The sequence below is a fragment of the Mauremys mutica genome, chromosome 7, assembly GCF_020497125.1.
Source record: "Mauremys mutica isolate MM-2020 ecotype Southern chromosome 7, ASM2049712v1, whole genome shotgun sequence".
Taxonomy (NCBI): domain Eukaryota; kingdom Metazoa; phylum Chordata; order Testudines; family Geoemydidae; genus Mauremys; species Mauremys mutica.
This window is the reverse complement of record NC_059078.1, coordinates 93,002,643-93,016,488: the sequence shown is the minus strand read 5'-3', so window position 1 is coordinate 93,016,488 and position 13,846 is coordinate 93,002,643. Positions and strand designations below refer to the sequence as shown.

Here is a 13,846-nt window from a genome sequence, read left to right as displayed (position 1 = left end):
GTACAGCCTTAGGAAATTACTGCTGACAAGGGTGGTGACAGTGATTTTGGAGCTAAAGAGGCTCCAAAGGCAGAAAACACAATAAGAATAGGGGATTTCAACTATCCTCAATATTGACTAGGTAGATGTCACCTCAGGACATGATGCAGAGATACAAATTCTAGACACAATAAATGACTGCTTTTTGGAGCAACTCATCCTGGAACTCACAAGGGGAGGCCATTCTTGATTTAGGCCTAAGTGCAACACAGGAACTGATCCTGTGAACTACTACCATCATGTAATTAAATTTAACATCCTTGTAGGGGGAGAAGGGAATGCCAAAGAAACTCTCCACAGTAGCATTTGACTTCAAAAATGAGGAAGCTAGCTACATGGAAATTAAAAGGAACAATCACAAGGGTGAAATGCCTGCAAACTATATGGAGACTATTTAAAAACACTATAGTAGAAGCTCAAACTAAATGTATATCCCAAATAATTAAAAAAAAAAAAAGCAAGAGGACCAAAAAAAGTATCAAAAATTTAAAAAGCCACCATGGCTAACCAGCAGAGGCAGCTAGAGGTAAAAAGGTGTCCTTTAAAAATTGAAAGTCAAATCCTACTGAGGAAAATAGAAAGAAGCATAAACTTTGGAAAGTCAAGTGAAAGAAGTATAATTAAGCAGGCCAAAAATAATTTAAAGAGTCAGTAGCAAAAAATACAAAAAACTCTGTATCAGAAGACTGGAGGATAATTAATGTAACACCATTTTTTAAAAAAGGCTCCAGAGCTGATCCTTGCAATTACAGGCTAGTGAACCTAACTTCAGCACAAGGCAAACTGGGTGACATGTAAAAAACAAAATTATCGGGCACACAGATGAACACAGTAGGTCGGGGAAGAGTGAACACAGCTTTTGTAAAGGGAAATCTGGCCTCACCAATCTATTAGAATTCTTTGAGGATGTCAGCAAGCATGTGAGCAAGGATGATCCAATTGCTGTAGTGTACTCAGACTTTCAGAAAGCCTTTGACAAGATCCTACAGCAAAGGCTCTTAAGCAAAGTAAGCAGTCACGGGATAAGCAGGAAGGGCCTCTCATGGATCAGTAATGAAGGGAAGAAATAAATTGTTACCTTTCACAATGGAATGTGGTAAATTGCAGGGTCTCCCAAAGAGCTGTACAGTTCAACTCATCTGTAAATGACCTAGAAAAGCGGTGGGGGAGGGGGGGAAATGGTTGTTCAACAGTGAGGTGGCAGTTTGCAGACAATACTAAATTACTCAAGAGTATTAAGTCCAAAGCTGGCTACAAAGAGATATCACAAAATTCGATTACTGGGCAACAACATGGCAGAAATGCAGTGTTGGTAAGTGCAAAGTAATGCACATGGGAAACAAATAATCCCAAATATGTAGACAAATTGACAGACTTTCAATTAGCTGTTACCGCTCAAGACAGAGATCTTGGACTCATTGCAGGTAGTTCTCTAGCAACATCTGCTCAATGTGCAGCAGCAGACAACACAGCTAACTGACTTTTAGGACTCATTAGGAAAGGGATAGCTAATACAACAGAAACCATCATAATGCCACCATGTAAATCCATGGTACACTTACACCCTGAACACTGCATGCAGGTCTGGGCTGCCCCATCACAAAAAAGGTACATTAGAGTTAGAAAAGGAGCATAGAAGGGAAACAAAATGATTAGGGGTATAGAACAGTTTACATATGAGGAGAGATTAACAAGACCGTGACTGTTCATCTTAGAAACGAAATGACTGGGGGTGGGGGAATATGACATAGGTCTATAAAATCTTGAGTAATGAAGAGAAAGACAAGAACTAAGGGTCTCTTGATTAAATTAATAGAGTGTAGGTTTAAAACAAACATAGGTAAGAACGTCACATAACACAAAGTCAACCAGTGGAACTCATTGCCATGGGATGTTGTGAAGGCCAACATTATAACTGGCTTAAAATAGAATTAGATAAATTTATGGAGGACAGGTCCCACTGGATATTAGCCAAGATGGTCAGGGATTTAACTCCATGCTCTGGGTTTTCCTAAACCTCCAAGTGTCAGAAACTGGGACTGGGGATGGATCACTCAAAATTACCCTCTTCTGTTCCCTCTGAAGCATTTGGCACTGGCCACTGTCAGAGATAGGATACAGGGCTAGATGGCCCATTGGTCTGACCCAGTATGGCTCTTCTTATGCTCTCATTAATTTCCCTACCATTGTGGGGACCACACACATTGGACCACCTTGTTGCCTCCTATTGTCTGCCGGTGGCTATTATAGTCAAGTCTCCTGTGGGCTATAATTCTTTGGTTTAATTTCAGCTGTTGGGTTGTGTGTGTGCGTGGTGTTGGTTGGCTGTTATATGCAGGATGTTGGAATAGATTATTTGGTGGTCCCTTATGGCTTTAAATTCTATGACTCTAACATGCACCAATTACCAAATCCTGCATGCACAGGCAACCATCTGTGCAACATTTACAGTGGCAGTAAACTGGCAGCATGCTGAGCTCAGGCGATATCCTGGCATTTTAGGTCTAGCTAGCTAACTTTGTACATCCAGGGATTAGTGCTTGAAACCCATAAATGAAGTTTTGTGCATACTCTTTTTGAAAATTTGGTCTTAAAAGTTGCTAAGATAAGAAGAATTTGTCACCACCTGCCAACTACAAAATGTATTTATTTTGAAAGTTTTGAATTACCATTTATATTTCTAAGTTATGGGGCAAGATGAAAGGTATAAAGGGATGAAACAACCTTCACAACTGCTCAGGTCATCTTATAAATGAAGCCCATGTAGAGTCATCCTTATAATCTAGAACCATAAAAAGATTAATTCAGGAAAAATATTTTCAATATTAAAAATATATTCTCTCACAAGTGCATGGCCTTACTGATAGGATGCCTATGGTGGTAAGGTAAACATCCCCATTTAAGCAAATTTCCTATTGTAACTAAGACCAGTTTTGTCCTTTGCAGCTAGCTGCTGTGCAGTGCAGTGCAGTGCAGTACTTACCTGTCACGCCTACAGAAGGCTTGCAGAGGGGCGGGGGGTCTATCCCATCCATAAAGAATCCAACTAATCATGGATAATCTTACTTAGCTATTATATAGTGGTTTTAATCTGCAGGTCTCAAAGTATTGTATAAAGGAGGGCAAGAATCAATATCCTAATTTTACAGCTGCAGAAGCAAAGACACAGAAAAGCAAAGGGTCTTGCCTAACATCACACAGCAGGTCAGTGGCAGAGCTGGGAATCCAAATGGTCTGATCACTGGTACAGTTTGAGTTAACAGGACACTTGTGTTGCAGGGGGTGAAGGGTGCTGGTGGAAAGAAATGTTGCTTGTGAGGCTGGCTGTATTGGTAAAAGGAAACTCAGTGGGAAATTGGCTAACCCTAGAATAGGAGAAGGTAGAGATTGGAAGTGCAAGATTAAGGGTGTATAGAAAAGGAAGACAGACTGTGGTGGGGAAAACTGGACCAGGGACAAGAGACATAACTAGATGGGGAACAGATGCAGGGGAGGGGAGAAAGAAAAAATGGAGCCAAACAATTAAAAATATATATAACGAAAAAAGACAAAGAAAAAATTGAATGAATATTTAGGTGTGAGTTGGAAGGAGTAAGAGCAAAAGCATGAATAAAAAGGGAATGAAAGAAGAAATAAGAAGCCTGGAGAGAAAAAGAAGTGCAAGAACACACACACCTTTGATGTTAACACTTAAACACCATAACACCTAAAAGGCTTGTTTCAGAGTAGCAGCTGTGTTAGTCTGTAACTCTATCAAGCATTCTTACAACTACAATATCTACCTGCTGAAGTGAAGAAACAGATTGAGAGAGCCAGAAGAGTACCCAGAAGTCACCTACTACAGGACGGGCCCAACAAAGAAAGTAACAGAACGCCACTAGCCATCATCTACAGCCCCCAACTAAAATCTCTCCAGCACATCATCAAGGATCTCCAACCTATCCTGAAGGACGATCCATCACTCTCACAGATCTTGGGAGACAGGCTAGTCCTTGCTTACAGACAGCCCCCAAACCTGAAGCAAATATTCACCAGCAACTACACACCACACAACAGAAACACTAACCCAGGAACCTATCCTTGCAACAAAGCTCGTTGCCAACTTTGTCCACATATCTATTAATGAGATACCATCATAGGACCTAATCACATCAGCCACACTATCAGAGGCTTGTTCACCTCCACATCTACCAATGTGATATATGCCATCATGTGCTAGCAATGCCCCTCTGCCATGTATATTGGCCAAACCGGACAGTTTCCACGTAAAAGGATAAATGGACACAAATCAGACGTCAAGAATTATAACATTAAAAAACCAGTTGGAGAACACTTCAACCTCCTTGGCCACTCGATTATAGACCTAAAAGTCACAATATTACAACAAAAAAACTTAAAAACAGACTCCAACGAGAGACTGCTGAACTGGAATTAATTTGCAAACTGGACACCATTAAATTAGGCTTGAATAAAGACTGGGAGTGGATGGGCCATTACAGAAAGTAAAACTATTTCCCCATGCTTAGCTCCCTCCCCCCACCCCATACAGTTCCTCACATCTCCTTGTCAAGTGCTGGAAATGGGCCATTTTCATTACCACTACAAACAGTTCTTTTTCTCTCCTGCCGACAACAGCTCACCTTAACTGATCACTCTCCTTATAATGTGTATGGTAACACCCGTTGTTTCATGTTCCCTGTGTATACATATATCTTCCTTCTGTATTTTCCACTACATGCATCCGATGAAGTGGGCTGTAGCCCACGAAAGCTTATGCTACAATAAATGTGTTAGTCTCTAAGGTGCCACAAGTACTCCTGTTCTTTTTGCAGATACAGACTAACACAGCTGCTACTACTTTGATGTTAGCATTTTGTTTAATTTCTTTTTTGTTTACAATACATGGTAGTGTTTTTCTCTTTTTCAGGCTAATCTTCCCTTGTAGAAAAGGGAAGGAAAAGAGTAGGAAGCCTGATATAAACTATGGCAAGCAGGTGGAGGAATACTGAAGTGGATTAGACTCACAGGCTAGGGGAAAGTTTTTCAAGCATGAGGGGCATTGCAGCACTCTCTCTCTTTAGTCTAAGCACTGATTTAATATTGATTTAACTCTCAGAAGCAGGAAATTACAAGACACCAGATTAGGCAGATTTTTGTTAGAATCGCAGGTAGTCAGAAAACCAAGTTAGCACAATACTGAATCAGGCATATCTCACTGTGTTACGATACCATCTATTATATACTTCAGACAGTTGAAGGGAAACTATTATTGAATTTTAAAAGATATTGCTTATTGTTAAGAAAATAAATTATGATTAAATCCCTTTTGCCTCGTATTGATCACAAAAGCTATCTAGCTGTACATATTTAGCTTTTATGGGACTTGATTCCATGATTAAAATCATTGATGGTGGAGCATGCTCAGTACCTTGTAGGCCATAACACCTAAAAGGCTTGTTTCAGAGTAGCAGCTGTGTTAGTCTGTATCCACAAAAAGAACAGGCGTACTTGTGGCACCTTAGATGCTAACAATTTTTTTGAGCATAAGCTTCTGTGGGCTACAGCCCACTTCATCGGATGCATAGACTGGAACATACAGTCCTTTCTCAGGCTATTCTTCCATTGCTTCAAAGGACTGCAGGATTATCATCTTCAATCTGTCTGTAAATGTCCTACCCTGTCCCTAGTTATTTTTTGTTGCTCTTCTCTGAAATTACTCCATTGTCAATATCTATAAATAAATACTACATGGGCTCACCAGGATCAGTTAGAAAAGGGCAATTATCTTCATTTTCCTATGATGTTTCTCTGTATGTATATCAAATCACATTGGCCTTTTTTTTTTTGCTGCTATCACACATTCTCATTTGTCAGTTTTTTTTGTTCACCATCATCGTTATTTTTTTAATACTGTGATTGGTGCCTTACAAAACCACCAGAGATGCAGCTCCTGCCTCAAAGAGTGTACATGACAAATGAGAGTCATAGAGAAGGGATGTGTTTTTTGCTGTGATCTGTTCATTTATAAACCCATACCACTTATTGCTAGTGGTTCTGATATCCTCTATATGTTTATATTTTTATTTCATAATAACATTTGCTACTTCCAAGGAGAGCAAGTAACTGGAAAATATTCAGTTTTCAAAAGCCCTCTCAAACTCCAAACCAAACTTTGAACCAACAGTCATTTTTAATTAAAAATGTTGCCCAAGGCAAGTAAGTTTTATATTAATACTGCCCATTGATAAATGTATACCTAATGCATTGTAATGATCTCATTGTGCTGAGCTGAAAAGCAGGTATTGACAGGCTTTTACTTAAGAAGCGTGCAATAGCAGTACTGCCTTTCAGCATTAGGGCCTGACCTTTTCCCTTGCAGAGTTCGGCCATTAGGTGATATAGTAGGTCTGGGCTAAACTTCTAGCTGTGTGACATACTAGTGTCTGAGGTGATGGAGAGAAGGGAACCAGAACATACATGGGGACACACACAGCCGAGAGATAGAGTCAGTATTTAATCTTCTATTCCACTCGTCTAATACACCTACATTTCTGTAAGGTGTTTGATTTGTTGCCACACATTTTGATTAAAAAACTAAAATGAGATTAACATGGCACACAATAAATGGATTAAAAACAGACTGATTGGTCTCAATGTAATTGTAAACGGGCAAGCATCATTGAGCAGGTATGTTTCCAGTGAGGTCCCACAGGGATTGGTTCCTGGCCCTATACTTTTAATATTTTTATCAATAACATGGAAAAAAAGAGAATCCTCACTGATTACATTTGTAGATTACACAAAAATTGAGGGAGTGGAAAATAATGAAGAGTGATTCAGAGAAATCTGGATTGCTTGATTGATTGGATTGCTTCGTGCAGGAAAACAGTTTGCATTTTAATATATCTAAGAACAAAGAATACAGGCCACACTCACAGGATGGGGGACTCTATCCTGGGAAGCAGTGACTCAAAATAATTTGGGGATCATGGTCAATAATTGGCAGAACATGAGCTCCCAGGGTGATACTGTGGCCAAAAGAGCTAATGCTGACATAAGAATGCAATAATGGCCATACTGGGTCAGACCAATGGGCAGGGGCAGCTCTACAAATTCCGCCGCCCCAACCAGGGCGGCGTGCTGCCGGGCGCGGGACCTCCCGCAGACGTGCCGCTGGTCCCGCGCCTACGGTGGAGCTTCCGCAGGCATGCCTGCGGGAGGTCCACACGAGCCGCGGGACCAGCGCACCCGCTGCAGTCATGCCTGCGGGAGGTCCGGTCGTCCCGCGGCTCTGTTGGACCTCCCGCAGGCATGACTGCGGAAGCTCCACTGGACCCGCCTGCCGCCCTCCTGTTAAAATGCCGCCCCACGCGCGCGCTTGGCGCGCTGGGGTCTGGAGCCAGCCCTGCCAATGGGCCATCTAGCCCAGTATCCTGTCTTCCAACAGCGGCCAATGCCAGATGCTTCAGAAGGAATGAACAAAACAGAGCAATTACTAAGTGATCCATCCCCTGTTGTGCAGTCCCAGCATCTGGCAGTCAGAGGCTTAGGACACCCAGAGCATACACTTGCATCCCTGACCATCTTGGCTAATAGCCATTGATGGACTATCCTCCATACACTAATCTAATTCTTTTTTTAACCCAGTTATGCTTTTGGCTTTCACAACATCCCCTGGCACTGAGTTCCATGGGCTGACTATATGTTGTGTGAAGTTTGTTATAAACTTCACACAACATATGTTGTCCTTCTGTTTGTTATAAACCTGATGCCTGTTAATTTCATTGGGGGACTCCTGTTTCTTGTAATATGTGAAGGAGTAAATAATGCTTCCTTATTCACTTTCTCCACACCATCCTCAAGTAGGAGGAGAGAGGTTATTTCACCTCCATATTTGGCATTGGTGCAACTGCTGCTGGAATACTATGTCTAGTTCTGGTGTTCACAATTCAAGCAGAATATTGGTAAATTGGAGAGGGTTCAGAGAAGAGCCATGAGGAAGATTAAAGTCTTAGAAAACATGCCTTAGGGTGATAGATGCAAAAATCTCAATCTGTTGAATTTAACAAAGAGAAGGTTAAAGGGTAACTTGATTACAGTCAGTAAATATCTACATGGGAAATAAATATTTAATAGTTGGTTCTTCAACCTAGTAGAGAAAAATATAACAATCCAATGCTTGGAAGCTCAAGCTAGACAAATTCAGACTGGAAATAAAGCATAGATTAGTAAGAGTCAGAGTAACTCACCACTGGAACAATTTACCAAGGTGAATGCTGGATTCTCCATCACTGACAATTTTAAAATCACGATTGGATGTTTTTCTAAAAGAATTGCTCTAGGAATCATTTTGGGAAAATTCTAGGCCTGTGTTATACAGGAGGGCAGACCAGATGATCACATGTCCCTTCTGGCTTTGGAATCTATTAAGCTTCCATATAATAATGTTAATCTGTTATATAACCAATATATTTAGAGATACAGTAGACCTGATTTTAGTCTCACTTCCGCTTTATAGCTTCATAATTCTATTGGGCTAGATCCTCAAGTAGTGTAAATTGGCAGAGCTCCATGGACTTCAATAGTGCTGTGCCAATGTACATCGAGTTAGGATCTGGTCCATTGACTTCAATGGCTTTATTTCTGATTTATTATGGTGTGAGATGCGAATCAAACCCTCAGTCATAAAAATGCAATTTTCAAATCTAAATAGTCTAACCACACATACTATACAGTGAAATAAACTAGGCAAGTATAGAATGTTTTGAAAAGTCAACAAAGTTTTCTGTGCATTTAGTAATTCACTGTTTATTAAACAATAAATCAAGATCCAACAAAAACGATAATTTTTTACTGAGTATTGTTTAGTGAACTGAGAGCCTGTCAAAAGTGTTGTTGGGAAGAACAATTAATTGAGACAAATGTGAGTGCAAAGTCTCTCTTAACTTTAAAGCATGTCATTCAAAGTATACAATTTATGTGCACGATACAAATTTAATACATTTTCCTCAGTGACATTAAAAAGCGTAGTTTATTATAAACTGAAGTAAAAATTAAAATTAAAAAAGGTCACAGTTTTGTCATTGGTATGTGAAGGTTATTCCAAGGGCCCATCCAGAGCTCCTCTTCATCTGAGTGTGTGAGATTGTTGTGTGGTTCCAAGGGCTCTCCGACATCCTCATTATCAACAACAGACTCTTGCTCTTCTGTGCTTTTCATTTTGTTGCCCCCAGACTTTGTTGCTATGTTGTCAGCCCCTCTAGCAGTGGAGGCAAATGAGACACTAGACGGTCTTGTGTTCAGTTTGTCACTAGAAGATGGCCCCTTTGACAATGTGTTCAATGGGACATTCTCCTCATGCGTCACTGCTAGCTTGTCCAATTTCTTGAAATGTTTCCCCAGTCTAACAGAGGATGTGACTTTTAAATTATTGGAGAGACAAATGCGACGGGTTCTCACAACTGACCCGTTCTGTGCAATATAGATGTTGCCATTTACATTGTTTTGAATATTGGGGTTATTAAGACGATTCCTCTGGCATTCTGGAGCACTGTCTTCTCCAGTTGAGCTGGTCTCATATTCTGGATCAACTACTAACTTGATCCTTTTCTTTCTGGCCCACTGTTTGACAATAAGAAAGAGTTTATTAAATCACAGCATAATTTATTACATTTTTTTCAGCTTTTTATATTCTACCTAGTGTTCCAGACAAATACCTAACATAAGTTATTTTATAACTTTTCATTTTAATTTGTATATTGATCATTTCCATTTAACTGTGCCTATTACTGCCAAAAGCTTCAACATTAAACAATTTCCCCTACTCAATGGATGCAAAAGTATTGAGAAATCTGCATACCCACTGTTCAACAAAATTTCAGCTAGATACCTGGTAAAGATAGGAAAATCTGACATATTTCTGAGAAAGCTCTCCAGGATTAGAAAAACATTATGATGTTTTTGCTAAATCCACATCCACCATTAGACAGTCTGTGTGCCCACAAAAATAAAGTGATTCTTTGGAGACTTCGTGGCTTGACTGCACCACACCTTAAGGAGGAGGTGAGGGTAGCAAAACGGGGAAGGCGTTATCTGGCTTGCTAGGAAAAGAGGTCAGTCTGGGGACACCGATTCATCCCTCAAGGTGACCTGACTCGAAGGGAGGAGAGAGAGAGAGGATATAGGGATAAGCTGGGAAGGAAAAGCCCAGACCACGCAAGCAGCACCCACCCTTGGAAGTGGCGAAATACCAGGTTTGGTCAGGATCAACTGTGGGCACCGTGCTAGTTGCTCCTTTCTTTGGAGGGCTGGGAAGGAATTATTCCCTCACTGCCAGATTGGCCAAGGCAAAGTGGTTTTTTGTTTTGTTTTTGCCGTCCTCGCAATGGGTTTGGGGATGCATAGTTGGGGTAAGCATGAAACGGAAGCGAGGCAATGATGTTGCAACTTATTATGCAAGTGTGGGGGGGATACCCCATAGGAAAGGGATGAAAGGGATACAGTGGTCAGATAAATAGATTGGTAAAGGATTTAAAGGAAGTGTTTGTTAAAGGAATGGAAATGAGGAGGGATTCAGGGCTCCCATGACTGGCACAGTCCCCCTTTATAGCCCACCTTAATCCTCATTTGATTTGGGAGGGTAGATATTAAGGTCCCAACAGTGGGTTGGCTCGGGACCAAAATGGAAAAAGGTGGAGGGTTGACAGAAGCCCCTCCAGATAGATATTGCAACGATCATGGATTTACCTGCATTGTACATTTTTACCTGCCGGGTACTCTCACAAATAACAATAAAGTTGCGGCCTAATTAAACCAAATCCAGTGTCTCCTGTCCTTCTTCCAATATGGCTGGACAATGGAGATTTTCTCTTCCAGAAACATGCTTAACAAATGTGTTGTGTAAATCATGTTATAGGTAAACCAAAATCAATTTCTCAGTTGGTCATACATAGGAATATAAAACACAACATGATCACTACCATTTTATAATAGAAATTGGAATTTATTCATGTAAAACTCTGCAGAAATGGTTGTTCTTGGTAACTGCTAGTGCTAAGTGGTAAATACTCTGAAATCACTGGAAGTTTTCTTCGAGAACGTAAATATTCTGAATACTTACTACACTGTAATGTCAGCTCAGGGATAGCTTTTGACATTTCTATTTTACAATAAATTAAATGAACAAAATTGTCTTAATTTCTCAGGCAAAGGTAAAGTGCTGATAGTACTGATTAAAAAACATGCCACATTATTGTTTTATGTAGGACCTGATGCACCAGTCCATTACACTGGTACAAAACTGGAGTAACTCCACTGAAATCAACAGAATTACACTGCTGTAAAAATGAAGTAACACAGTGGTACATCAGGCCTGCAGATTTTATAGATTTTACACTACATGCGGTATTTTCCATAGGGATCACAGAAGCTGAATGTCAGAGTTGTGACTTTGTTTTGATTGTGGTTTACATAAAACCTCTTCACATTATTTTAATTTATAGCATGAATCTCATTAGAAAGCTGCTTCCTTAATATAAAATGAACACAGCTATTATCGCTCTTGAACTAATAGTGAAAGCTCTATGTTTATTCACAGAGTTCTACTGTTAGGATACAGTATACTGGAGCTGACTTCTATAACACACTCGTGCACACACGCCAGAGGAAAGGAGAATTTTAAAAAACAGCAAATCATGCAATGTACAAATAAATGGTACTTAACATGCTTTTGAAAAACTAAACTTTGCACAAATTACTTAAAGGGCTCTATTCTACCTTTTTATCCTTACACATATGAATCATTTTTTTCATATGTATCTTTTGGTCAATGGGAAAATTGACTAGTTTCGGGAAAAGATACAACTTGGGGACCAAGAACTGAGTAAGAAGAAAGGAATAACTGAATCTATATGCATTGCACATTACAAATATAGGGACGCGCGCTTCCTCCTTTTACAGCCAATGGCAACAGTGTCAGTTTTAATGGTAACTGTGCAGCTTACACAGTAGTGAGCAAAAGAGATACAGCTTCTATTGGAACATAGTGTAAGGAAATTTGTTTCATAGATATGAGATAATTGTCACAGTACAGTCTGCTCATGCTCTGGGGCATATTTTGTTGCCTACAAGAATATTAGTCTCCATACCTTTTGCTACTGATTCCGCAGTGCCATGGCATACTTGAGTGATGGCACAAAGAAAACATTTTCAAATTCATCGTACAAAAAAGTAAAAATTATTTTGCAAAAAAGGACATGTGTAAAGACAATGAGTTTGCAACAGCTGCAGGGGAGTCATTAAGACTTGAGTCCATGGTTTGTGGGATTCACATATTCTTAAGGAGATATTTAATAATACAGATCCTAGTTTTCCTCACATTTTTTTCCCCATTCACAGAGGACTGCACCTCTCTGACATGGGATATCACAGAAGAATGGAAAAAATAGGGGTACAATACTGATTCCACTGAAATTAAGGATACATTTCCATTGACTTCAGTGGAGTCAGGATTTTATCCTATATATACAAAAATGATGCAGAACAGTAGCTCTTTAGCACAAGCATGCCCATATATATCCTCTGTTTGAAAGAATAGGCCATTGCCCCCTCAAAAATTCAGTCAGTGGCAATCTCCATATTGTCAGAGATAGCAGCTATAGGCAAGAAGTATGTTTGTCAAACACAGGTAGTAAACACAAGCCTGACTTAATTTCCCATTCATGTGAATGAAGTATCCTTTAACACCAGATGCCAAGAAAAAGTTTGACAAAAGAGAACTGTTTAACTTAATAGCAAGTTCAAGTATACTAGAGAATCAAACCTTTTCCTCTTTCTACTCTAGCATGGGTTCGCAACCTTTTTCTTTCTGAGACCCCCGCTCCAACATGCTATAAAAACTCCACAGCCCACTTGTGCCACAACTGTTTTTCTACATATAAAAGCCAGGGCACATGTAAGTGGGTAGCAAACAGGGCAAATTGCCCAGGCCCCATGCTACAGGGATCCACAAATCTAAGTTGCTCAGGCTTTGGCTTCAGCCCTGGATGGTGGGGCTTGGGGCCCCGGGGTTTCAGCCTCATGCGGTGGGACTTTGGCTTTCTGCCTTGGGCCCCAGCAAGTCTAATGCTGGGCCTGCTTGGCAGCCCCCTCCTAGGGGGCCCTGGACCCCTGGCTGAGAACCACTGTACTATAGTAACTGAATTGTAGCCTTTGTGAGACTTCCACTGTTAGATTTGTCAGCCTAGCTTTGTAGCTCACAATCCAGGTACTGGATCAAAAGAGGTGATTCATCTTTGGTTCTATAAACTAACGTTAATTTATGTGGGAACTGATTGAGAGATTTTTTTTATTTTGAAATTAACCTCCTACATAATCCACTGTTTGAGAAAGAGCTGTGCAGTCTTTAGTACAATAAGATACAAGAAAGTGCCTACAGATTGGGTGGGTGTACACATTTTTAACATTCAACATGTTGGCTGCATGAATTAGAGCTCTGTGTGGCACAGCATCATGCAGCAGTAATTTCATATATGAAAACAAATGCAACTTGAGCTTAAAATAGAGTCCTTTCTTCACTATCATGCCAACTCTGAATGGAACTGGAATTGTAAAGCTCTAAAACTATAATTTATGTACTGAACAGCATCAGATACTCCAGGTCATTGAATTTTAGAGAGCAAGTCCAACAGTATAGACACGAGGTAAACTGGACTTTTCTTGCACTATCTGCAATAAAAAATGTGGACATAGCCAAGAAAAAAAAGTTGGCCTCTGTAGAAATTGATCAAGTAGTATTTAACATCACCCA

At 40.1% G+C, this 13,846-nt stretch overlaps 1 protein-coding gene across 13 annotated transcripts in view; it reads right to left on the bottom strand.

The window, feature by feature from the left end:
• Positions 1–8,894: 8,894 nt before the first annotated feature.
• PCDH15 (protocadherin related 15) overlaps positions 8,895–13,846 on the bottom strand; it is a 771,473-nt gene continuing 766,521 nt past the window's right edge. For 10 of the 13 annotated variants that reach the window (XM_045024735.1, XM_045024737.1, XM_045024736.1 and 7 more), the window contains one exon: positions 9,533–9,660. Coding sequence is in view for 3 of the 13 variants with exons in the window: in XM_045024749.1 (XP_044880684.1) it covers positions 9,109–9,660 (552 nt within the window). In the remaining 10 variants the exon portion in view is untranslated. Of the gene's footprint in view, positions 9,661–13,846 lie in introns of all 13 variants that reach the window. The other 3 variants (XM_045024749.1, XM_045024750.1, XM_045024752.1) reach the window with 2 other exon arrangements.